The sequence below is a fragment of the Pristiophorus japonicus genome, chromosome 7 (genome assembly GCF_044704955.1).
Source record: "Pristiophorus japonicus isolate sPriJap1 chromosome 7, sPriJap1.hap1, whole genome shotgun sequence".
NCBI lineage: Eukaryota > Metazoa > Chordata > Chondrichthyes > Pristiophoridae > Pristiophorus > Pristiophorus japonicus.
In genome coordinates, this window is record NC_091983.1 from 189862391 (window position 1) to 189889344 (window position 26954).

At 47.3% G+C, this 26954-nt stretch overlaps 1 protein-coding gene across 1 annotated transcript in view; it reads left to right on the forward strand.

Moving 5' to 3' along the window:
• Positions 1–26954, forward strand: part of LOC139267377 (uncharacterized) — a 290673-nt gene that overhangs the window by 104974 nt on the left and 158745 nt on the right. Inside the window, exon 2 of the mRNA XM_070885623.1 lies at positions 13137–13293. Within this exon, the coding sequence (XP_070741724.1) occupies positions 13137–13293 (157 nt within the window). The remainder of the gene's footprint in view (positions 1–13136; positions 13294–26954) is intronic.

Genomic DNA, 26954 nt, shown 5'->3' on the forward strand with positions numbered 1-26954 from the left:
CCCACATTTTGCATCCATTTCCATGGTTTCTTCCCTGCTTAACAATGAGCTCAGCTATAACACAACAGTGAAAAAGCGGACTTGAACTCTGATGGACATAAATTTGAAGTCATTTGGATTGAAATAAATTCCTTTTTTATTTATTTTTGGGCAGGGGGTGATGGTGGGAATCCTACATTTATTGCCCATCCTTGGGTGCCTTGAGAAGGTCGTGGACCGTCTTGAGAAGGATAGAGACCACACTAGTGAGGGAGGCATTGTGACTGCAAATTTATGGGGGAGCCAGCTAAGGGGAGGGAAGTGGTGCCATCTCCAAGAAGGTTGATGCCACTATTGGGAGGGAAGCCAGTCGAGATTCACTGGGAAGTTGGGTCGGTGAGGAATTGAGTCAGTCAGGAGGAGTAAGGCAGGAAAACAAAAGAACACTAGGAATGATTCGGATGGACTGTAAAACATTCCTATCTCTCCACAGTTTCTATCCAAATTTGCTTTTTTATTTATTTTTTGTTATTTAACCAATTGTTCTGCAGTTTATTGTATTTATCTCATTTTAAATAAACATGCTGGGGACAACTTTCCACGGGCTGCAATATCGACACTTACACCGGAATCGCAGTCAGCACTGCCCTCCAGCACTGACCCTGGCAGGGTCAGGGAGAAGGCACCCAATCTGCATGCGGCTAGTGGGTGTCCTTGCCACTGTGGGTGCATCTCGAACACCTGTCTGCCCCAAGCTGCTGGGAAATCCAGAGTCCTGCCCTTCTGGCCATGGTGGGGCGGGGCAGGGGCAGGGGCGTGGGGATCGGCTTCTTCTGGAAACATAGAGATTTGTCCTTAAATGGTCTCCTTTGAAGGGGGCCAAAGTTACAAAAAGTAAACGGTCCGGTTACGATTTTTGGGGGTCCTGGTTGCTTCCCTAACCTGGACCATGATGAGGATCACTTCTGCTCATCAGCAGACCTGTATGTAACATCTTCTTTGGTACATGGGCCTCAAACCTAGCGCTGGGTCCCTTTGAAGCTGGGGTACAGCAAATCACCTTCCTCTTCTGTTGATGGCTTTGTAAGGGCAGGCTGTGGCTCTCCAAGTCAACAAGACCAGCCTGGAAATTAGGTCCCGTGGCCAACACCTGGTGTATCTGGGTCTTAGCGAAGTTTGCCACCGTACTGTTGGACCCCCGCCAAGCCACAAGGAATTTCTGTCATTTTATCTCTTATTTCCTGGTTTTATTTGCTGCACTGTAACATAAGAACATAATGTTCAATTTGTTCTTCTTTTCCTTTTCCTATCTATTGAGAATTGATTGAATTTTAGTATGGTTACTACACCTACATTAAATTGCTTTGACATTCACAGTTCACAATTTTTGGTGCAAACAATTTATAATTCTCCATTAAGAACATAAGAATTAGGAGCAGGAGTAGGCCATACAGCCCCTTGAGCCTGCTCTGCCATTTAGTAAGATCATGGCTTAAAATTTACCTCAACTCTACTTTCCCATCGATCCCAATATTCCTTGATTCCTCGAGTCCAAAAATCTATCTCAGCCTTGAATATACTCAGAGACTCAGCATCCACGGCTCTTTGGAGCAGAGAATTCCAAAGATTCACAACCCTTTGAGTGAAGAAATGTTTGCTCATCTCAGTCTTCAATGGCCGACTCCTTATCCTGAGACTATGCCCCCTAGTTCTAGACACTCCGGCCAAGGGAAAGAACCTCTCAGCATCTATCCTGTCAACCCCCCTCAGAATCTCAGGTTTCAATGAGATCCCATCTCATTCTTCTAAACTCCAGGGAGCATGGGCCCAATCTACTCAATCTCTTCTCATAGGACAACCCTCTCATCCCAGGAATTAATCTAGTGAACCTTCGTTGCACCGCCTCCAAGGCAAGTGTATCCTTCCTCAGACGAGGAGGCCAAAACTGTGCATGGTGAAATAAGGAGACCAAAACTGTGCACAGTTTTGTACTTAAGAATGTTGCTTTACATCAAACACTCAGAAATCCCTTAATAACTCAATTGGTTAAAGCAACAGGTAGGTGACCCATACAGGCCAGAAATTCACAGATTTCACTCCTGGCCTGCTTGAGATAGCTAATCTCAACTGGGTGTCATTAAAGTTAAAACAATGTGGCTCTCGAGTTCCTTCGGTAGGGAATGTGTTTTGCTCCTGATTGCCATCTAGTGACCTGTATTGGAATGCGTTTGTGTGTCGATGTTAAATCAGAATAGGGTTGGGCTTTACTATGATGTCTCCTACAATTGAATAATCTACCCGAAAAAAGCCCGAGATCAGAGTTTATACAGGGGAGTGAGATTAAGTTAAATTGTAGACACAAGCACAAAATCGTCCAGTTATTAGTTTGGGACAATTTGCATCTGTCACTGGAGGGGTTCTCCTCCAACAATCATCATTCTGGGTTTGATTCCAAGAGCCTAGTCTAATGCATATTTCACTATAAAAACTGGATCTCATAGCTGAGTTGGCTATATAAATACAATGTAGATAAATACCTGTAGTATCTTGTAACACATAAATGCAGGAATAATTAAGCGTTGTTTATATATTATTATGCACAGTTCCATCTGATAGATCTGAGGAAAACACCTCATAGAATGATACAGCACAGAAGGAGGCCATTCGGCCCATCATGCCTCTGAATAATTGGTAGACCAACCAAATTAGTCCCACTTTGCTGCTCTTTCCCGAAAGCCCTGTAACATTTTTCCCTTCAGCTATTTATTCAATTCTCTTTTGAATGTTACTATTGAATCTGCTTCCACCACCCTTTCAGACAGTGCATTCCAGATCTCAAGAACTCACCGTCTAAACAAAATGCTTCCTCATATTGCCTCATATTTCTTTTGCCAATCATCATAAATCTGGGTCCTCTGGTTACTGAACCTTCTACCACTGTAAATAGTTTCTCCTATTTACTCGATCAAAACCATTCATGGTTTTGTACCCCTCTATCAAATCTCCTCTTAACCTGCTCTGCTTTAAGGAGAACAACCCCAGCTTCTCCAGTCTATCCATGTAACTGAAGTCCCTCATCCCTGGAACCATTCCAGTAAATCTCTCCAAGGCCTCGTCATCCTGCCAAAAGTGTGATGCCCAAAATTAAACACAATACTCCAGTTGAGGCTAAACCAGTGATTTATAAAGGGTTAGCATAACTTTCTTACTTTTGTACTCCATTTCTCTATTAATAAAGCCAAGGATCCCATATTATTTTTTTAACAGCCTTCTCAACATGTCCTGCCATCTTCAATGCTGTGTGTACATACACCCCCAGGTCTCGCCGCACTCATTTAGTTCACATTGCCTCTCCTCCTTCCCACCAAAATGTATTACGTCACACTTCTATGCATTAAATTTTATCTGCCATTTCGCCAGTCTGTCTATACCTTCCTGAAGTCTGTTACTACCCTTCTCACTATATACGGCATTTCTGAGCTTTGTATCATCTGCAATCTTTGAAATTATGCCCTGTATAGCCGAGTCCAGGTCACTAACCTCGGTAAACTCGGTGAAACACTTCAGTATGATTTTCTGCGCCAAAGATCTAGAGAGAATACTTCCATTTAGTGACTGGAGCATCATCTCTTCATGAGTGACCATGAATGGAGAAAAACATCTCTCATATTAAGCCGTTTTTCTGTTTCCAGCCAGAAGTATTTAACTAAAATTCTCTCCTTTTTAAAAATGTGTTTGTGCACCAGAGGGCGCTGTGCTGTGTGCCAAACAATGCGGCCGAAATTTCCCCTCTCCTTCAGGCCTGTTACCACCAGAAATCGGCGACCGCGCTGCGGAGTACAATGGCCACTGACTTTTCATGGAATGGCTGCCGTTTGCCCAATTGTCCTGACGCGGTTTCCCGGCGATGAGCATCACCACACCGCTTTCCCCCCACTTCCGCAGCGGTGATGGCCAGCACTCCTAAGTGCGTCTTCACAGCCGCACCACCGAGGTGCCAGGCCGGAAGTCACATTCCGCTATAAAAATCTTCTGACCGCTCAGCGGTGCCAAGAGTTGTTTTGATCAGGTGGTGCGCACTGCCAGTGTTCCTTAAAGGTGTGTTCGTTTTTGCTCCATTAGAGCATTAGGCCATTAGTGGGACCAGTGACCCAGCCCGGAAATTGGTGCGGTCCCAGCCTGCAAGACCCATCAGCAGGCCGGGGCCACTAGAGGGAGCAGCGTGTGGCGGCATGCCACTGCAGGGAGCAGCGCGTGCTGCTGCAGGAGGGCGACGGCTGACTGCAGTGCGGGCAGGTACAGCAGGAGTGGCGAGATCGGGATGAAGGAGCGGCAAGAGTTCGTGATGGGGGCCCAGGAGAGGCGAGAGTTCGGGGTAGCACGGTCCAGCCCACACTGCGATATGTGCGCGCACTAGGCCCATGCAGCAGAGCTGGTCTCCAGTCATCTTGGTTAATCCTTGCCACTGGACCAAGACCTAGCTCTGTCAAGCCCGTGTGGTGGCTGATGTGCAACGGCCGCCACACGTTAAAAAAATCCACGCACAGGCATCTTCCACCCTTCAAGATGTAGTTCGGGATCCGGAATATTAGGTCCTTCATTGAAACACCTGTGAACTCATGCCTCTTCGGCGTGGAAGCAAGTCATCCTTGTTTCGAGGACCGCCTATGATGGTGATGATGATGTTGGTTTTTGGTGCATTTTTATCAGCGACTTTGTCCCCGTCTTTGAGAACCAGCATGAGACTACAGTGCACGATTGTTTGCGAGTGCTGGAGACGCCTCCACCTGCAGAACAGCAAGGAAGCTGGGCTTGGGGAAGGGGTTGGAAATGGGGGCAGTGCTGGCACATTGTCCGTGCCACCGGGACACGCAGGAGAAGGCGGCGCCGGGGGCAACAGCTGCAGGGGCAGCGGGCAAGGGCCACAGCAATCATGGCGGCCCAGCATGGAGAGAGCCAGGGAGATGGTGACAGAGGGGAGGCCAGCGAGCTGCCACAGCAAGGCCCTCAGCAAGGGCATCCCCGAAGGAGGAGAGTGAGATACGTGGACCCCACCACAACTGATACTGGGCCAGCAGGACAGGAGGCAGCCTGCAGCGGAGGCAGATGCAGGGCAGCAGCAGCCTGCAGAGGTGGAGGACCAAGCAGAGCAGCAGGGAGAAGCCAATGAGGCAGAACAGAGAGCAAGTCAGCTGCATAGAAATGGGGGCGGAAGGCCATATCGACAGAGGGTCTTCCATCACCAATTCTCGTACCGGGACCTGACTGATGATCAGTACCTGCATAGACTACGATTCCGCAAGGACGTAGTGATCGAGCTCTGCAATCTCCTCCAGGCAGACTTGGAGCCACAAACACAGGTGAGGACAGCCCTGAGAATGGCATCCAAGGTTACAATCGCTCTGAACTTTTATGCCACTGGGTCCTTCCAAGCTGCCACTGCAGACATCTCCAACATCTCGCAGTTTGCAGCCCATACTCTCTATAGGAGGAGGGCCGATTACATCTTCCTTATGAGCAGGGACAAGCAGTTGGAGCAGCAGACTGGATTTCTGCTCATTGCGGGCTTCCCCAGGGTCCAGGGGGTCATTGATTGCACCCATGTCGGTTTGAGGGCACCCAACACACTCCCGAGCAATTCTAAAACTGCAAGGGATTCCACTCCCTCAATGTTCAACTGGTTTGCGACCACAGCCACAAGATAATGCAAGTGGATGCCCGGTTTCCTGGCAGCAGGCACAATTCTTTCATACTGCGCCAGAGCGGTGCACCATGCCTCTTCACTGGTCCCAATGAGCATTGCGGCTGGCTCCTCGGTGACGAGGGCTAGGCACTGAGCACTTGGCTCATGACTCCTTTTCACAACCCGAGAACTGCTGCTCAGCACGCCTGTAATGGCAGTCTCTCGGCCACCAGGACCATCATCGAGCACACAATTGGCATTCTCAAACAGAAGTTCCGTTGCCTGGACCGCTCAGGGGGTGTGCTGCAGTACTCACCTGAGCGCGCCTCTATATTCGTGGTGGTGTGCTGCATGCTCCACAACCTGGCCACTCTGAGGGCACAGCCATTGGAGGATAAGGCAGCAGTGTCACCTGTGGAGAAGGAGGAGGAGGAGGAGGAGGATGTGGGTGACCAGTCACGCAGGAGTCGGCGTCGCCATCGTGACCCTGCAAGGGAAGCACAATGCCGTCTTATAGCTGCGCGTTTCACATAACTGAATGGCCAGCTGAGCCTGCATCTGGCCATGTCCATGGGCCAACCTGTGACTCCTCTTACACATCATTCATGCACAGTTAAAGGAAAGACCTATTCAGAAATTTTCAAAACAAAATAAAGATTTATTACACACCAAACAATAAAACATCATAAAACATCAACATTATTAATTATCACCCTTGTGCAACTCCTTATTACCTACTTACACAGACCTATCCTTACAGTACACCACAGTGTCTCCCCTGTGGTTGCCTCATGGCTTTGGGAAGGTTGCTGTGTGCCTGTAGTGGAAGCTACAGATGTCCTTCTCGGACGCCCTCGAGCAGCTCTACCTATGGAAGGGCAGGTTGCAGATTGGGCCACATACTCCTGTGCACCTTCAGTCGAAAGTGGCTCGGGCAATGCCCTGGATGGCAGCAATGGTGGAGCGGAAAGTCTCGGCTCAGGGCTACTGGGATCCTGAGAGACCACATCAGTCTCCTGGTCCGAGGAGCCAGCGCCACTAACCCCCCCCACCTGGGGCAGCACCCCACCTCCCCCCACCAAGCTGCTGGAGCCCAGCTGTGATGGCAGCAGTCAGATTTTGCGTAGCATCGAGCTGAGACACCATGGGAGCAGTCACACTCTAGAAGCCACCAGAGACGACATCAGTAAGATGCTCCGTGCCCTGTTGCCCTGAGCGCATGAGAGTATTCTGAGCTTCCAGGGCACCAGCCATCCAGCCCAAAGAAGCACAGCGACGCTTGTTCCCTCACATCCGTGCTGTAATGGCAACTGTCACCTTGGCCAAGAGACACGTCATCGCAGCTGGATCCACATGATCACACTGCGAGTCCTCCATCGCCTACACACTGGCAATGATGGGCTCCATGGTGTGCGCAGAGCTGTTGACAATGCGGGAGGCGGACTCCTCCACACTCCTGACCACTTGTGACTGCCTCTCGGGTACCCCTTGCATTGCCCCCAAGAGCTCGGATTGCATGGCCTCCATCCTTTGTTCATAAGCCCCAACATCGATGGGCTCATCCGGAGTCCTCCTCAGCAGGTCTCGGCTGCGCACTTGCCCCCCCCGGAGTGATGGCACCCGAGGTTTCCTTTGCGCTAAACCATGCTGCAGCCTGATAAGTCCTGATGCTTCACCCAGTGCAGACCCCTCTCCTAAATCTAAGGTACCCGACCACGGACTCCCAGTATCTGAGCTGGTGCATGGGACTGTATGAAGCAATGACACGGTGGTGCTGGCACAGCTCTCCCGCTCTCCCTCTCCACCTCCCTTATTGGACATGCTGCCAAAATCATCCAGGCCCTCACGTGTGTCCTCCTGACTCTGGCTGCCAGGGTGTCTGTCTCACTTTGGCTGACACTCGGGGTCTCATCTGCAATCATAAATGGGACAGGGGATGCCGTGAGGGTGCATTGCACCATGCGGCAAGCAGCTTGCACACAAGCTTAAGCAATAGCCAACTATCAGGGAGAGATGGCATTGCACAAAGGCCTTCACTTACCCATGCTGCCCCCAGTGGCATCGGAGTAGCCAGCAGCCACAGGGAATCCAACATGCCTGCCCACTAACCACTGCACCCTCTCCTCTAGATCCATCAGCTCGACATTTTCGGACTCATCCCCACCAGTGGCTTGTTGCTGGGCACGGTTGCGCGCCACCTTGGAGTTTCCTGAGGCCTCGGCAATTAGTGCAAGTATGGGTCCATTGCAGCTGTGAATCTCACATGCAAGGGAGCCTCCATTGTGAGTGTGCATACATACATGCCTTAGCAATCAAATGCAACTTCAGCTTGGTGAGAAAGAAGTTAAGGAAGAAGTTAAGGTGAAGGAGAGTCTTGCAGATGTAAGATAAGGGGTGGGGGGGAACATGTACTCACTTTCATTGGTCGAATGAGGTCGGTGAGCATTTTCCTGCATTGGGTTGCAGTGCTCTGGTGAATGAAGGTCCGTGAAACCGCCGCCGCAATCTCCCTCCGAGTATTTAGGTAGACGCTCCTAATTGGTCGCCCACCAGTACCAAGGAAGAGTAGCCGCCTCCTTCCCTCCACAGCTTGCGTCAGGCTTTCCAGCTCAGCATCGCGAAGCGGCTGGCCCTCCTCAATGGTTTCCCTGCAGCCATCTCCTTTAAAGCAACTCAGGCCGAAGCCAAGACATAGCTGCAAAACCGGCCCTTTAAGAAGGCCAGGGAACAGCTGTATTGTTAGGATCAATTGGTTAGGGGCAGAATTTCATGGTCCAAACACCACTCCCCTGAAACCAGCCCATTAACCCAGTTATTACCACTCTGCTCCTTTTAGCCGCCAAAAAAACAGAATTTCGCACTGCCGCATCCATAGCGTCGGTAAGGTACGCTAAAATGCAGTAGGTGCACCCTGTTTCCATGGGGAGGGCAATTTCGGCCCCAATATTTTATAAATAATAGATAATGTTTCAAAGGATAAGATTGCAATAAAGTGAAGCTGGAGGACTTAGTTTAAATGTGTACAATATATACTAGTCTTATTATTTCTTGGGAATCAACAGTTGTAATATTTCTTAATAAAATTCTATATTCTTAGCATAAACAGTGAACACATTAACGATCACTGAATGTGATATTTATCCAGTGGTTGCAGGTGACTGAATAATGTACAAGGAACAAGATTGTTGAGCAGTGAGGTAAACCCTCTGTTTATACCAATGGTTGCATTCTTCAGCCCCTTGAACTTTTTCCATCCTTTAGAACCAGAGAAATGATAGTATAAGAGGACATCTGGCCCATCATGTCTGTGCTGGCTCTTTGCTAGAGCAATCCAAAATGATTCCTACTGCCCCACGCTCTCCCCAGAGCCCTGTAGCTTCAACTGCTTCAAATATTTATCTACTTTTCCCTTAAAAGATGCAACGGTTTCTCCCTGTGGCAACGCATTCTCTGCTCCAGCAACTCTTTGTGTAAAGTCACTTTTCCCAAGCTCTTCCCTCGCTCTTTTCTCATATTGATACATCAAATTATTTTGTTCTCCTTTCCCTCCCGCTCCCCGCCCCCATCAGATTTCCCCCTTTCTTGAAGCTCCGTCCCCTGTTGGGGAGAGGGAACATCACAACTGTCCTTACCCGATGTCCATAGACGCACATGTTTCAGTAACCATCGCTAGGTAGCAGTTGATAAATGAGGACCCGCATTGCAATATTGAAATCATTCAAACATGCTTTGAATAATTCATATTACTCATAAATGAATTTTGAAGATCTGTGGGATATGATTTCCATACAACAATAATCACAAAGCACTCATTACTTTGACTCTCTGGTGGCAGGTCAGCCCACTCATTGGATATAAATCATGGGTTTTTATAATGTGCCCTTATTTATTCTATTTATCTTATATAATGATAGATTTTTGCAGAAAAATAAGTTATTTACTGATGGCACACGAGGCTGGAAAAGTAACAACCTAATCACTATATCTGGATTTATCTCTTTTTTTTCGCTTCTCTTTTCACCAGGTTGCTGGTGTTTTGCACTGTGAACCTGACCCTGCCTCCCGGTTTCTGAATATTAACTAGAATTTCCTGGCAGTCACCTGGTGTTTCCATTTCTCAATAAACCAGCAGAATTGTTAACTCTCTCCTGCACACAATTGACACTGAATAAATTATCAGTGGCGCCTGTTCCAATAGACACTGTCAACACAAGAAGACCATCAAATGGAACTTTAAAAAAAACATGTAAAACTAAGCCACGCATGTTACGAATCACAATGGATAGCAGGAAGTAAGTAGAAAGCTGTAATCTAATCTCGGGCTTTGGGTGAGATGATATAAAGCTGCTTCAGCTTCACTTTTGTGAGTTTATGACACTGAAATCAATGGATAGGAAATAGTGGGCAAGATGCCCGTGATTTTATAATATGTGGGAGAGGATGCCCCGCACTACCAGTGTATACTTGGACAGTTTAAGGTAGTCTGATTTTGGTGGTGGTTGAGGGAGGAATGTTGAGGTGAGGAGGAATTTCTTCTCTCGGAGGGTTGTAAATCTATGGAATTCTCTGCCCCAGAGAGCTGTGGAGGCTGGGTCATTGAATATATTTAAAGCGGAGATAGACATACTTTTGAGCGATAAGGGAATAAAGGGTTATGGGGAGCGGTCGTGGAAGTGGAGCTGAGCCCATGATCAGATCAGCCATGATCTTATTAAATGGCGGAGCAGGCTCGAGGGGCCAAATGGCCTACTCCTGTTCCTATTTCTTATGTTCCAGAACACCAGGAGAATTCCTTGCTCTGTCTCAAAAACAGTGACCTGGGATCTTTAGCATCCACCTAAACCAGTAGAATAAGCAGATGTTACATCCAAAGAATGGCACCTTTTGACGATGCAGCACTTCTTCAGTATGGCACTGAGGTCTCAGTCCAGGTCAGGTGTTCAAGTTGTGGAGTTGAGTTTAAACCCACAATCTTCTGTCCAGCAGACATTGGCATCACAATGAGATCAACAATGAGACCATGTCCTAATGCTCCATTAACCATGGATGGTTTGGACTTTTAATTAAAAGGATAAGTCATGAAGATTTTTGCCCCCAGTTTTTGTCCGCTGCTCCCGAGTTGGGTCCTGATTTGTTGGTACCTCACTCAAGTGATCATTCTCAGGAATTAGTATATCTCATTTAGTTGAAGCAAAATTACATTTTATTTTAATTTTATTAATGCTGCCTGTATCTGTGGCCCGCTTGAACCCAGTTAAGTACATAGAAAGTGATTTTTACGTTCCAGAGAAACAAGGTAGTTTACAGAGTCTGAGGGGCTGTGAAAGATCTGCTCACCAGCTTGTGTCACCTTGTCTCAGTAAGTAGCACTCTCATCTGCGTCAGAGTGTCATGACCCACCCATGAATTTCAGTACAGTCCACAGCATCTTCCTTCAATGCCTCTCCTCCATTGGCCAGCTAAGTGGGTCCACTCTTAACTATCCTGTCGCAGCCAGAGAATCTCCTGCAATGGCTTCTCTTCCCACCCCCTCACTGCTATCTTTGGAGTCTCAGAAAGATCTATTCTTGCTCCCCCACCCCCATTTCTCATTTACCTGCTGTCACTCGGCGACATCTTCCGAATACACAACATCAGCTTCCACATTTATGCTGAAGACACCCAGCTCACCTCACAACTATCTCTCCCGACCCTCTGTGTTGCCAGACTATTATCCGCCATCTATTATTGGATGAGCAGAAAAGTCCTCCAATTAAACATTGGGAAGACCAAAGCCATTGTCTTCGGTCCCCGCTACAAAATCCATTCCCTTGTGTCAGGCTGAACCAGACTGTTCGCCAGCTTGGCATCCTATTTGCCTCTCAGCTGAGCTTTCGACACAATATCCTCTCCATCACAAAGTCCGCCTGGATACGGTGTCATATTTGGACCCGAGATGCGCTTCCAACCACATATCCACCACCCAGACCGCCTACCACCACCTCCATAACATCACATGACTCAGCCCTTGCCTCAGCTCATCTGCTGCTGAAACCTTCATACATGCCTTTGTTACGTCTAGACTTGATGATAGAAACATAGAAACATAGAAAATAGGTGCAGGAGTAGGCCATTCGGCCCTTCGAGCCTGCACCGCCATTCAACGAGTTCATGGCTGAACATGCAACTTCAGTATCCCATTCCTGCTTTCTCGCCATACCCCTTAATCCCCCTAGTAGTAAGGACTACATCTAACTCCTTTTTGAATATATTTAGTGAATTGGCCTCAACAACTTTCTGTGGTAGAGAATTCCACAGGTTCACCACTCTCTGGGTGAAGAAGTTTCTCCTCATCTCGGTCCTAAATGGCTTACCCCTTATCCTTAGACTGTGACCCCTGGTTCTGGACTTCCCCAACATTAATAAGAACATAAGAACATAAGAATTAGGAACAGGAGTAGGCCATCTAGCCCCTCGAGCCTGCTCCGCTACCCAACAAGATCACGGCTGATCTGGCCGTGGACTCAGCTCCACTTACCCGCCCGCTCCCCATAACCCTTAATTCACTTACTGGTTAAAAATCTATCTATCTGTGATTTGAATATATTCAATGAGCTAGCCTCAACTGCTTCCTTGGGCAGAGAATTCCACAGATTCACAACCCTCTGGGAGAAGAAATTCCTTCTCAACTCGGTTTTAAATTGGCTCCCCCATATTTTGAGGCTGTGCTCCCTAGTTCTAGTCTTCCCGACCAGTGGAAACAACCTCTCTGCCTCTATCCTGTCTATCCCCATGATTCCAGCGCACTCCCAGCCTGTCTCCCATCTTCCACCCGACATAAACTTAAGCTCATCCAAACCTCTGCTGCCAGTATCATAACTTGCACCAAAGTCCAGTTCACCCATCACCCCTGTGCTCACTGACCTACATTGGCTCATGGCTTTAAGCTCTGGAATTCCCTCCCTATATCTCACCACCTCTCTACCTCTTTTTCTTTAAGACAGTCCTTAAAACCTACCTCCATCTGTCTATATATCTCCTTATGTGGCTCGGTGTCAAATTTTGTTTGATAACGCTCCTGTGAAACACCTTTAGACGTTTTGCACTCTAAAAATGTAAGTTGTTGTTGCTTCCACCTCTGTAACATCGCCTGTGTCCAGCCCTGCTTCAGGTAGCAGAAACCATAACCTAAAAAACAGTATGAGCTTTAGCAAAAAAAGTTTAATTATTAAAATAAGTTAATTTCTATGATGCTTGTTAATTATAGGTAAAAGAAAAAACCTTGAATTTATATAGTGCCTAATCTCTCAGAAATGCCTCAACTCTCTTCACATACAATGAATTTAGGTTTTCACATTCATGAAATAAGCCTGGTGTTAGTGCTGCAACCGCCTGTATGTCATTTCAATTGTCATGGTAACATCTCGGTAGGAAATGCTTAATGGTATTCAGCTCAAATATATAGATTTGCAACAATATTTTTACTATTCTGCAGATCTTTTGGAACCAGTGATTGGAGGCTAGCCGAGCAAGTCACGCAGGATTCTGAAGTGGTGTACAACTATGACCATATCGCCGACATTGTTCAAAATACCGTGCTGGAACCTCAAAGCCCCACAAGTCCAAAAAGTCCAACCGGAAAATTTACGAAGGTAAGCAAAGCAAGATCATGTTTTTGTAATTTTTCACTGGAACTCGAGGATAACGGCATTTCTTAAATGTTCTCCTTAAGTCTTAGGCGCTGAAGTTACACTGTGGATAATAATGTACCATCTAATTAAACAGCTAAACACTTCTGCTAAAATCCCAGAGAGAATTTGAGATGCATAGGTTAATCTTTTTCTTTTCATGAATTCATGTGTTTCCTCTGCTGTCTTGTGGTCTGTAATTACTTATTTAACCCTTCTAAGTAGAGGTGGTATAATTAGCTACTGAGAATTCTGGGTCCTGTCATACTATTGTGACTTCCCAATTGACATCCTGTACCATTTCCCTAAACCTTTCTGCGTTCCCTAAATTAAATTTATAGGACATCTTATCATATTGTATCTGCTTCCTGTGTTCCATCAAATTGTAGTGTAGTTTTTTTATGTATATTTATTTAATGATAGATGCATTCCATGTTTTATGATAAGGAGGTGCAGGGAGTGTTTAGCGAATGTCTGAGCCATCAAGGACACTTGTATAATGAACAGTGTACACCATTTATTTGGAATATAAACAATAAGCCAAGATATTATGGCGCTGAAATTGCCCCTTTCCTTAAGGCCTGTTACCACCACAAATCGGTGGCCACACTACGGACTGGAATGGCCGCCGAATTTTGGTGGAATGGCCGCTGCTAGCTCATTTGCCCTCCCGAGTTTTCCCGGCAGTGCCCCGATCTCCCCTCTTACCGCTCCTCTGCTGCCGATCGGTGTTAAGCACGTCATCACAGTGCGCACCGTCGATCTAACCCCCAAGGCGACATTCCCCTCTGAAAATCTTCGGCCCGCTCGGCGATGCCAAAACAACCTTTTCCCCAGTGGTCCAGTGAGGTGGTGGCTTTCTGCAGCGATGGTGTGGCTTCGCTTAAAGGGGAGAGCTCACTGCCGCTGCTTTTTTCTTTTTGTCAGCCGACTGCCAGGTCGGCCCGACAATTATGTCCCCGAGTTCGGCCGGGCCGCCAACAGGCAGCCTGGCTCCAGGCCACTGGCTCGGCCGAAACCCTGCCTGGTGACCCAGTGGACGGAAGTTTAAAAAGCGCGGAGGCTCTCCCCTTTAAGTGAAGGGGAGAGCCGTGGTGATACGGCGCCGCGATAACATAATTGAGGCGGTGAATATGCACCATCCCCAACTTCCGTCCCTCAGTTGCAGTCACCGCCGTGTTTTTGCCCCTCAGGTGTAGACACCGACCCCGTTATGACCGACTTCTGGATGAAAACAAAAAAAAAACAAAGAGCACAATTTCCCAAAAGAGTCGACCTGAATCGCAGCTGTGGTAAAAATCATTGAACCGGGGTGGGAGCGCCCTGTTTCAGACGTGTGGCAATTTGTACCCCTGTATATTTTGGGAAGTGCGATGCATTATAAAATAGAGACCTTAAATGTTACTTCTTCAATCTTCAGGTTCATCATGACCATCAATCTATGTAATACCTGTAAATTCAGTATGTGGGGTATGTGTTTTATTGAAAATTTATTATAAGTACTTATAGTACCTGTTCTTCATGTCGATGACGTGCCGATGGGTATGTTCAATGTTAAAAGGTGTCACACTTCTTTGCCGCAGCCTATGTCACACTCAATAGCTGATATTTTATAATGAGAATTTAGCACCTTGAGAATTTATCACCTTGAGATTGCACAAGCAGCCCCACAGCTTTCCACAGATCACTCACAATGCTTTCTGGAATTTTTTTCACTGCCATTTTTTTCTCAGCAACTGAAATTTCTAACATCTAAATTTAAACAATTTTGCAAAAGAATCTAATCAGTTACATATTTCACATTAGCATGATTACATTTATCCATTTAATTGTCTTCACTAAAATTTTTACTTGAAGGCTTTGAGCATTTGCAGTATGCCAAATTTCCCAGGATGCATCAGTACCGTTCAGTCAGCTGTACTTTTAGAATATGTTTCTGCACTTTCTGTTCAGTAACTTCTCCAATTCATTTTAAAAAGAGCACAAATTTCAAAATCTTTATTGAGATAAAAAAGCTATTGGGGCCAAAATTGCCCCCCCTCCTTAAGCTCCATTACCGCCTCTAAGAGACGGCAATGGAGCAGATAGGCCTGACCGACCAGGGGCAGGCGGATGGGCTGACCCATCCTAAATTGTCCCCGGGGCAGGGGCAGCAGGAACAGGTTTCCGTGTCGCCACCCATCAGGCAAGCGCCGACCCCACACCGCACTGCGGCAACCCCCTTTCCGACCCCCGCGGAAATTGACCTGTGGGAAATTGTCCGCAGGAGCGGCACCACTGCTGGATGGTGGCACTGATGGCATGTCCTCCCTTAAAGGAGAGGGCGCACTGCCTGCCGGCAACTCCATTTTATTTTAATTGTCAGCTAACTCCGAGATTGGCCCGACAGTGGTGGCCACGGATTCAGCCGGGCCGCCAACAGGCAGCCCGGCACCCCCTCTTGGGTACTGGGCCGCTGGCCCAGCCGAAACCCTTCCTGGTGGCCCAGTGGGCTTGACTAAATTTATTGCCGAGTTCACAGCGACCCTCCCCTTTAACTGAAGGGGAGGGATGTTGTGTAGTGGCAGCGCGACACTGATGACTCGTTGGGGCAGCCGACCCGATCGAAGGGCACTTCCACCTCGCATCACCACCCCGGCCGGAAACACAAAACAAAGGGGTGAATATCGGCACAAGATCGCCCCATGGGTTAGGACGGAGAAAAATCTTAAAGATCGATAAGTGCGCGTACTCTTGGTTGGGGGGCAATTTTGTCCCCATAGTAAGTGTTGTTTAAAAAACAAAGGCTGTGTGTGTGTGTGGCTGAGTAAAAGAATGAATATCCTCTAATGACTCAACTGCTGTAGCTTTTGTTTGTGTCTTATAAACCGAAGTCTATTCAGTAGAGGAGGCGCAGGAGAGAGAAAGTCATCTTGTTAATAGCTCAATTTTCAAAAAGAAAACACACCCCAGTTGAACTTTGAAGGCAACTAATTTTCTCACCTGTTTTGTTAACAGAAAAGGTAATTGCTAATTATTGCATACAGCTGTATGAGAGAGAGTCGAAGAGGAGAGAGTCCTGAGTTCCACTATTTGAAGGGGCTGCTCCTGAAATTCTGGCTGCACTTCAGTCCCACTCTCCTGATCTTTGGGCACCCTGTGCGGAGGGGAGCGGGTAGGTCCGAGGGCCTCCTCGTAGGACTGCTCCTGGGCACGGCCAAGGGTGCCATCAGCCGGTCCAGGCAGCGGGCGGTCGAGGGGGTCGTTCAACCTGACTGCCTGCCTCTCTTCCGCTCTTACATCCGATCCAGGGTGTCCTTGGAGATGGAGCACGCGGTGTCCACCGGTACGCTCGCGGCCTTCCGCGAGAGGTGGGCACCGGAGGGACTGGAGTGCATCATCACGCCCGGCAACCAAATTTTAATTTGATTTTACGTTTTAAAGTTTAATTTGTTTTAATTGCCGGTGTTTTTAGTGTCCCCCTCTCCTTTTATAGGGGGCACTGGAAAAATTTGATTTTAGCGCCCAAAAAAAAAAAAAAAAAAAAAAAGGAGAGAGTCCTGATGTTAATAGTTCAAAAACAACATCAGAACCAGCTGACTTTTGAAGTCAACTAATTAGGTCATCCAAAGCTAGAAAACGCCAATCTTAAATCTGTGAGATAGAGATTTAATTACTAACATCTATAAGATGGATATAGACAGAGAGAAAGATACAAATTCAGTGAAAGGCAGATAGGATATTTCTTTTCACACCCTAATTTGATTTCTTAAAAAAACACAAGTTGAATTCTGAATGCAAACAAAATCTCTTTGAGGGAACCAGGAAAGAAGGGAAGGATGAGGGAAGTGGCTGAGGGCAAGGCTGAGGGCAAGTCTTGGGGAGGAATGAGTGGGCGGGGGGTGAGTTGGTGAAGGGTTATGGGTGAGGTGAGTGACAGCAGAGCAAAAGGGAGGGTAGGATACCAGAGTTGAACAGGTGAGGTGTAGGTTGAGCATGTGCTAAAAAGAGGAATGCATTGGTGGGAAGGTAAAGTGGTAGGGGATGTGATGGGAACAAAGAGGAAAACATCAATGACGGGGGAGAAAAGAGGATGAAAAGGAAGCCATTGAGGGCAACAGGTTCCCGCGACCCTGATACCAAATGTAGTTGGTGGCTCCTTTCCCCGCCACACTGAACGATAGCATCCACCACCTCCCACCTAAAAGAAGGAAAAGATAGAGACAAGGAAAGAAAAGAGACAAGGGGAGCGAAGTAGAAGAGAAAGAGAGAAAATAATGCAGAAAGAGTAGTGGCAGAGAAAAACAGCAACATGATGACATCAGAGACAGGTAAGAAAGTGACCATATTCTCCGACATACCGTGTGCAATGTCACAGGATATTGACTAGTAATAGATTACATTTTCTATATATGTCACACATTCCTTATTTGGCCACCACCATTCTGTGACAGTCACTACCACTAAATGGAGCTTCATAAGCTCCAGAAGCTTCAGATTCCTGTATCTATATCTGCAGCATTACTGTACGGGTTCACTTGATCCTAACTTTCTGTGGGAAAAACTGCAGGAGATTCGCCAATAGTGGAAGAACGTGTTTTACACAAATAAAAATTAAATAATTTCAGAATTGTGAATTCTGGCCCATTCTGGGTGAACTTGGGTTTAGAAAAACCTGGGTTGGGGTATATTCGGTTAAAGTAATCATTTGTCTACCAGATCGCCGAGATTGCCGAGAACAATCGGCTGCAGATGGACCAAACGTAGGCAGCAGGGTTCATTCATTTCCAGTAACTGCTGAGAGGGGACATCGGTTACACACAACAACTGGCATTTAAGTAGTGCCCTTAATGCAAACAACCCCAGATGCACAAATGTCGATTAATGGTAGAAGTGTTGGGAGGGATAATCAAAAGCATTGTCAAAAAGGTAGGAGGATGTTAAAAGCAGAGAGTAAAGTAAGATAGAGGAGGGGACTATAATTCTCTTGTGAAGCGCCTTGGGACGGTTTACTACATTAAAGGCACTATATAAATACAAGTTGTTGTTGTTGATTAGAGAGAGCGTAGGGATGAGAGCTAACTGACGATGTAGCAAAGGGAGGAGGGATGCATAAGAGGCCAGAGATGTTAATTCACATCAATTTGAATGATAATTATAGAAAATATATTTTTATTTATATCAAATTATATCTGTGATGGCAATTTATTTGTATCTTGTCTTACATTTTGCACCTGATGAGCAATTTTTAAAATATTGCTAACTTCAATTTGGCCCAGTATACCAAATCCATCTCCGTGACAAATTCAGCCAATAAACATAAAGGTAGAGCTTCCAATTGGTGAATTTCACATCTAAATGCTGAATACACTTGTACTGTATTTGTCTGCGTGCTCCTTTTATGCAAGTGTTAACCCACATACTTCAAAAGGGTTAACAGTTATATAAAAATAACACACACAAGAATGTGGTAAAAGTGCATCAAGTATTTGTGTGTGAGCTTCGGTGATCAGACGTTCTACCCTGTAGTTGCTAATTCTTTTAAGAAATTGGAAATAGAGGTATTTTTATGCATCGTTCAAAAAAGTTTCAATACGGGGATGATTTTCCCTGGATATTTTAGGCTATATGGCTTTTTGGTGAATAGGGCTGGAATTAATGCCCTCTTCTAACAGCGACCAACTGATTGGAAAGTAAACAAGTCATTACAGAGAATTTTGAGCGCTACTTAAAGGTAATTACCTTTTACTGTTCATTTGCTGCTGGAGGTTTGAAGAGGACTTTTGAAACACATCGGGAGACTTTCCGGGAAACTTTGTCAAGACTTCACCAACAATTTTATCAACATTTATTCTGTAAATTATCTGAGGACTTCACCTAAAAAGAATGAATGCTGCGCTACTCCACCTTATTGGACACCTTATAGGAATCACCAGGAGAAAGGGAGTGCTTGGTCATCGGAATCTTGCTAGGGGTTCCCCTTGGTCTGCAGGAGGAATGGGAGGAGGATTTGAGGCCATGCAGAGCAGCACCAGCTGCTGCAGGAGAAATGGACAGGAGGGCTAGGGGACTCCTTCTCCCCGCCCCTGTGGGTACAGAACATCCATCCTCCTTTGGACCTCCTCCACCAGGACCTCCCAGTCCTGCTCACCAGTTTACATGTGTTCAAAGAAACAATATTTTGCTTTTTGTCGTAGGTTATGTATTATTTTTCTTTCTCTAGCACTCCCACTGCCAGACAGCAGAAACTAGAGGTGTGGGGGGGGGGGGCTGCGGTTGGTGAGTGACCTACTGCAGGCTCCGCTATTGCTGCTCAGTAATTGGCTGCAGTGCAGGGAAAGTGCGATCACTTTCAATCTATGGCCCTTCACAAGGGCAAGGCTGAGATCGGGAAAACTGTTGAGGTATAAAGGGCAGTAAATGGTATAGAAAAGGTAAATCTGGAAATCCTCAAATTGAAGGTCAAGGGGACAAAAGTTCAAACTAATGGAAGTTAAATTGAGGATTAACATCATGGCCTCCTTGACAGAGCGAGTAATCCAAACCTAGGATGCAGCTGCAGGTATGATATTGGAGACGAAAGCCCAGGAACCATTGGAGAAATAGCAGAATGCTATGATGGGAGGAACTGTTGGAACTTTTTGAATGAATAAGGTAGGATTGGCGGAATGGCTTCCTGATCCATATCTGATATGACCGAACAGCACAGGTGGGAATTTAGGTTTGGAGGAGGTTGCGGGAGGTCTGATGGGATAAGGCTGTGATGGAATTTGTAAATAGGGATGAGGATTTGGAGTTCATTGATCTCATTGGAGCTTGGTAGGCTGGGAAGGGAGCATTGGAGAAGTAAAGCTGCAGGTAATGAAGGCACAAATTGTTCTTTTTAGGCAGACCCTGGAGTCGAGGATAACTTGCTTCCACACTAAATTTAATTCTAAGGTGACTGATGAGACCAATGCGGGATCTAGTCTCTGTCACAGGTGGGGCACACGGTGTTTGGAGGGACGGGTGGGTGCAGTGCTTGATTTGTCGTACGCTCCTTCCGCTGTTTGTACATGGCTTCCGCGTGCTCCCGGCGAAGAGACTCAGTGTTCGGTGCCTTCTCGCATGCTTCTCCTCCACTTTGAGCGGTCTTGGGCCAGGGATTCCCAAGAGTCAGTGGGGATGTTCCGTTTTTTCAAGGAGGTTTTGAAGGGGATCCTTGAAACATTTTCTCTGCCCTCCTGGGCCTCACCTGCTGTGACATAGCTCGGAGTAGAGTGCTTGTTTCGGGAGTCTAGTATCAGGCATGTGGACAATGTGGCCCGTCCATCAGAGCTGGTCGAGCGGGGTCAATACCTCAATGCTGGGGATGTTGGCCTTAGAGAGAACATTGATATTGGTGCGCCTATCCTGCCAATCAATTTTCAGGATTTTGCGGAGGCAGCATTGGTGTTACTTCTCCAAAGCTTTGAGGTGCCTATTGTACATAGTCCATGTCTCTGAAGCATATAGAAGGGTGGGTATCACTACTGCTCTGTAGACCATGAGCTTAGTGCCGGGTTTAAGAACCTGGTCTTCAAACAATCTTTTCCTCAGGTGGCTAAAGGCACACTGAAAGCACGGGTTTCAGCAGCGATAGGAATGAGGTGCTGGCAGAGGTGAGCTGTGAACCAGAGGTTTTTTATTTGTTCTCAGGTTATGGACAATGGTGGCAAAGCTGCGGTTTTATTGCCCATCTCTCGTTGCCCAAAGAAGGTGGTGGTGGACCTTCTCCTCGAACCGCTGTAGTCCTTGTGAAAAGTAAGCCGTCTTGGTAAGTGATAGGATGGAGGGTTTGAAGCTTCGCTCTGTGTCAAACAGGACATTGTACCAATCTGATTCAGTCTGACCGAGCAATTGGGAAGTTTGGGGCAATGGTTTCGGCAGCAGCCAGATAAGGTGGCTTTTGTTTTCACAAAGATCAATTGGAGAAAGGTTGTGGCTTATGCACAACTAGATGTCAGATGAGCAGTCTGACAATACAGAATGACAGAAATTCAGAGGCCATGGACTCGAGGGAGTGCTGGAGAAATACAGCTGGGTGTTATCGGAATATATGTGAAAATTAGCAGCCCAGTGATCCAATCTTTGTATATTTTGATGGTCATCGAGTAAATATCTGAGCCATATAAACCTACGCAGAGCAAATAGCAAATTCACAGGAGTGGCACATGCAATTGAACCTCTGGGAATCTGATCATTAATTATCATGTTACTTAGAATCAACTGAATTTCTGGTTGAAACTCAAGTTCCGCACTCTTTCCCCCCCCCCTCGGTTAAAGCAGTGAACAGCTGAGTTATACAGACCAGAAAAATCTGGGCTCAACACTGGGGAGATGAAAATCAGCCAGTGTTCCTGAACTTTGCCCAGTCACTGCCCCGCCCGATCATTGCCCAGTGACCATCCCCTGCCCGATCGTTGCCCAATCACTGCCCCTGCCCGAACATTGTCCAGTCACTGCCCCTGCCCGATTGTTGCCCAGTGACCATCCCTGCCCGATCATTGCCCAGTGACTGCTCCCTGCCCGATTGTTGCCCAGTGACCGCCCCCTGCCCAATCATTGCCCAGTGACTACACCCTGCCCAATCATTGCCCAGTGGCTGCCCCTGCCCGATCGTTGCCCAGTGGCTGCCCCTGCCCGATCGTTGCCCAGTGGCTGCCCCTGCCCGATCGTTGCCCAGTGGCTGCCCCTGCCCAATCATTGCCCAGTGACTGTTCCCTGCCCGATCGTTGCCCAGTGACCGCCCCTGCCCGATCGTTGCCCAGTGACCGCCCCTGCCCGATCGTTGCCCAGTGACCGCCCCCTGCCCGATCATTGCCCAGTGACCACCCCTGCCTGATCATTGCCCAGTGACTGCCCCCTGCCCGATCATTGCCCAGTGACCGCCCCCTGCCCGATCGTTGCCCAGTGACCGCCCCCTGCCCGATCATTGCCCAGTGACCGCCCCTGCCCGATCGTTGCCCAGTGACCGCCCCCTGCCCGATCATTGCCCAGTGACCACCCCTGCCTGATCATTGCCCAGTGACTGCCCCCTGCCCGATCATTGCCCAGTGACTGCCCCCTGCCCGATCGTTGCCCAGTGACCATCCCCTGCCCGATCATTGCCCAGTGACCGCCCCTGCCCGATCGTTGCCCAGTGACCGCCCCTGCCCAATCATTGCCCAGTGACTGCCCCCTGCCCGATTGTTGCCCAGTGACCATCCCCTGCCCGATCATTGCCCAGTGACCGCCCCCTGCCCGATCATTGCCCAGTGACCGCCCCCTGCCCGATTGTTGCCCAGTCACTGCCCCTGCCCGATCATTGCCCAGTGACCGCCCCCTGCCCGATCATTGCCCAGTGACCGCCCCTGCCCGATCATTGCCCAGTGACCACCCCTGCCCGATCGTTACCCAGTGACCGCCCCTGCCCGATCGTTGCCCAGTGACCGCCCCCTGCCGCATTCCCTCCCCTTCTAGAAATACGTATTGATGGACATCAGGTGTGGATAAGTCTGGATTAAACTGTGGTGCCTCCATGGTCAAGTGATACCCACGATTGTAGCTTTTGAGGTACTGGGGGGTGCTTGACATCCATGGAACAGCACTTCAGCAAAGAGTCAGGAGAGCAAGAGAGAGGGACAGCAGAAAATTAGCAGGGAAAAACAAATCTATATCTCAAAACTGCCAGAAGAATGAACATGCATTTACAAAAACTGGCAGATAGGGGTGCTGTCACCTTTGGATTGCTGCACATCTGCTGTGAAAGCACTGAGTGAAACTAGTTTTAATTGTACTGCAGAAGTTCAAAGAGAATTTGTTGATTTTAGGTGGTGTGCTGATAGGCTTTCAATAATGATATAATTTACATGACATATTTTCTCAATGTGATAATATCACAAAGGTGGTTGGCATATTTGTGTAGACATTTGGAAATAAAACAATTACTTGCTTTTTATATAGATTGAGGGAAACTGTTCCAGTTGGCAGAAGGGTTGAGAACCAGAGGTCACAGATTTAGGGTGATTGGCAAAAGAAAAAACTTTTTCACACAGCGAGGGGTTAGGATCTGGAATGCACTGCCTGAAAGGGTGGTGGAGGCAGACTCAATCACGGCTTTCAAAACGGAGTTGGATAAATACTGAAAGAAAAAAATTTGCAGGGCTACAGGGAAAGGATGGGAGAGTGGGGTTAGCAGAAGTCCTCTTGCAGAGAGCCGGCATGGGCACGACAGGCCAAACCGTCTTCTTCCGTGCTGTAACCATTCTATAATGCTTTGATTCACGAAAGTCCCAAAGCACTTTAAAGCCAATGAGGTAATTTTAAAAAAAAGTGTAGTCACTGTTGTAATGTAGGAAAGGAGGCAGCTAATTTGTGCACAGCAAGCTCCCACAAACAGCAATGTGATAATGACCAGACAATCTGTTTTTGTTATGTTGGTTGAGGATAAATATTGGCCAGGACACCGGCATAACCCCACTGCTTCTTCTTCGAAATAGTGCCATGGGATGTTTTACGTTCATCTGAGAGAACAGACGGGGCCTCGGTTTAACATCTCATCCGAAAGACGGCACCTCCGACAGTGCAGCACTCCCTCAGTACTGCACTGGAATGTCAGCCTAGATTTTTGTGCTCAAGACCCTGGAGTGGGATTTGAACCACAGGGACTGTGCTTCAAACATCATGTTAGATTTGCAGTGGGCATTACACTGTTATGGGCCTGCACAGGTTATCGTCTAAGCCACTAAACTATTGCACACCTGATCTTCCTTCCTTCTCTTATTTTGCTAGATGTTCTCGTGTGTTCTTTTCTCTCCTCTTTTGATGGTATTGGCTCTTGCTGTGATACGATTACACTGTAGATCTACAGGACTTTGCCCATCATCATTGTACCTCTTTTCTGCTGTTTCAGTTGACAACTAAACCAGCAAGCAGAGTACTGCAGGCTGTTCAACTGCATTGGGGGCTGGGGGAGCTTATCTCAGCCGAGCACAGTCGTTTCCTCCTCTGGCATCCAGCTGAAGCAGAAACCCTAGCCGAGGTGCACTGAGACTATCTGCAGTGACCTCACCACCAACCCTGGTGAGATCAGGTAACTCAGCACAGGCCAGGGACGGAACCTGAAGCCTTCCTAGTTTTAATGTCTCGGTTGCCATTTATTCAGTAATCTATCTGCAAAGTGAATTGTTACTGTTTTAAACTCGATGTTAAATTTTCCACTGAAGAATTCATATGCGCTGTTCTTTATCATCTCATCAGGGAAGTCAAACTGGCTATTGTTGACTGACCGATTTTGGACATTTGTGCACCCTGACCGCAACGAGCCGTATGTAGGGTACTTTTTGCTCTTCTTTAAAGTAGTCAGGAATTATTCTCATTCCGAGACCAGAGAGAGGGAGGTTTGTACCATTTTTTAAAATTCTAAAGAAACATTTACAGCCACACAAATGTGCAGCGAATGGCCCAGGAATTGCCGGTATTGAGGACGACCATTTCACGCAGCATACCTGCAACCACGTATAGCAGAACTGTTGCGGGAGTGCACCAGAAAATGACTTCAATTAGGTGAGAATATCCAAGTGCTAGTGCTGCTCGTCCCAGCACGTGAGTAAAAGCAGCAGGAATTTGTGACTTGGGCACCCTGTTGAACTTTTTTTCCCAATGGAGTGTAAAAGAGGCTGCTGATTTGCTATCTCTCATTTCGCACTATCGCCTGAGTTCAATTTCATCGCATTAGCTTTAACCGCAGTAGATTTAAATATATGTATATATTTTTATTTACTCGTTCATGGGATGTGGGCATCGCCAGCAAGACCAATATTTATTGCCCATCCCTAATTGCCCTCGAGGGGAGCCACCAGGGTAGTTAAGAATCAACTACATTTCTATGGGTTTGGTGTCACATATAGGCCAGACCGGGGAAGGATGGCAGATTTCCAATATATTTTTATATATATATATATATATATGTGTATATATTGTACTGGTATTTAAACATAGGACTCAAACTGGGAGCAAGTTACCACCTGTGGATCAGGTGGTCTTTCAATGGATCCCTGCCTGTGACCCTTCTGTTATCCAGTCCAGTGCACAGTTTTATTCTTGACCTCTTTATAAACTCAGCTCCCGATGTGCCCATGCAACCATTGTAAGGATAAGTAAAGCTCCTAGTTAGTTGTACGTCAGCCCGGCCCCTAATTTCTCTGTAAGGCGTGCAGCTAATTATGCTTATGATTCATTCACCAGGTGACCGTGTTCACTTGTTGCCAGAATTACTTTTTTTGCTGTTGCACTGTTCAATCGGACGCCGATCTGTGCAGTCAGGTAGGAACTGAACCACTTTTTGAAATGTTGGAATGAAAATGACATCCAGAACAGAAAGGAAAGAATCCCACAGGCCACATGCGTATCGGCATTGCTGTGGTAATTGAACCAGCACTGGCTCAGCTCACTGAATCAGTCCACATTTGTTTTCATCCAGGCTCTAAATCTGAATTGTGGCAGCACTTTTTGTGGTCAGCCTATTTTGTTTCTCGAACAAATATTTTTTTTTAAAGTGAGGATATGAATAAAACGTTACTGAGGGCTTTGGTTTGGGCACTTCAGCAGTTCTGTACTGAATAAGCTGTGGCCTAAACTACAAAAGTATCAATGAAGGTTAAATCAATTTAATTTAATCATGCCTTCAACAGGGAACTGCACTGGTTCGTGACTGGGGTAGAGATCGAATCATATAGAAAGTACGTGTCTTTACAGATAACACCTGGTCCCTGTGGTCTCAGGGACTGGTTTCAATCACCTGAATTTTCCAGATTATTTTTTCCTTTTTATTGGCCCTGAATTTTTTTTTTGCCTCGACTGGGAGGAGATGACCTGGTTGGGATAGGTGAGGTTTGAAAGGATGAAGGTGTGTCTTGTCATGATCTTTCAGCCATCATGTTGTGTGGCAGGCTTGATGAATCAGCTGGTCTTTTCCTGCCCGTCAATTTTATATGTTCAGAACTATGGGCTCAATTTTGGCCGAGCCTGTTTTTCAGCACACTTACCGGAGTTGCGCCGCTTATGTACATTCGGAGATGCGCCGGAAAAAAATGTTGCAACTTTGGCCTCTTCACTGCAGTCGCGCAGCGTGGCCAGTTGACTCAGGGGGTGGAGCCTGCGTTCTGCGCTGGAAAATGTGCCGAAATATCTGCAAATGCGCAGTGGAGAATGTTGATGCCCGCGCATGCGCAGTAGCGCTGCGAGTTGGCAATTGGCCATTTTTAAAGAGTTGGCTAGCTGCTTGTATTGCCCCCATATTTAAAGTTAAACTTTCAAAGAAGGTCAAAACGGCAGGAAAGCAGGCAGAACACGTTTGCAGTTCTCTCCCTCTCTCTCCTCCGCCCCCCCCCCCCCCCCCCGCCGAGGTCTGTATGGATGGACCACACCCAAAGTCTTTTGTCCTCCTCTCTCCTCCCCCCCTTTAGTCTTGTGACCTCTCTCCCTCCCTCTCTTCTCCCCCCCCCCCCCAGGCTCTCCGTTGAACTGCAGCCTCCTCTCTCTGGCCCCCGATGCTTGCCAGCTCCCTCCCTCCCTCCACCAGCCCCCCCTGCCTCTACGTTGATTTGCTTGCAGCCTCTCCGTTGAATCCCAATGCCGGCCAGTTC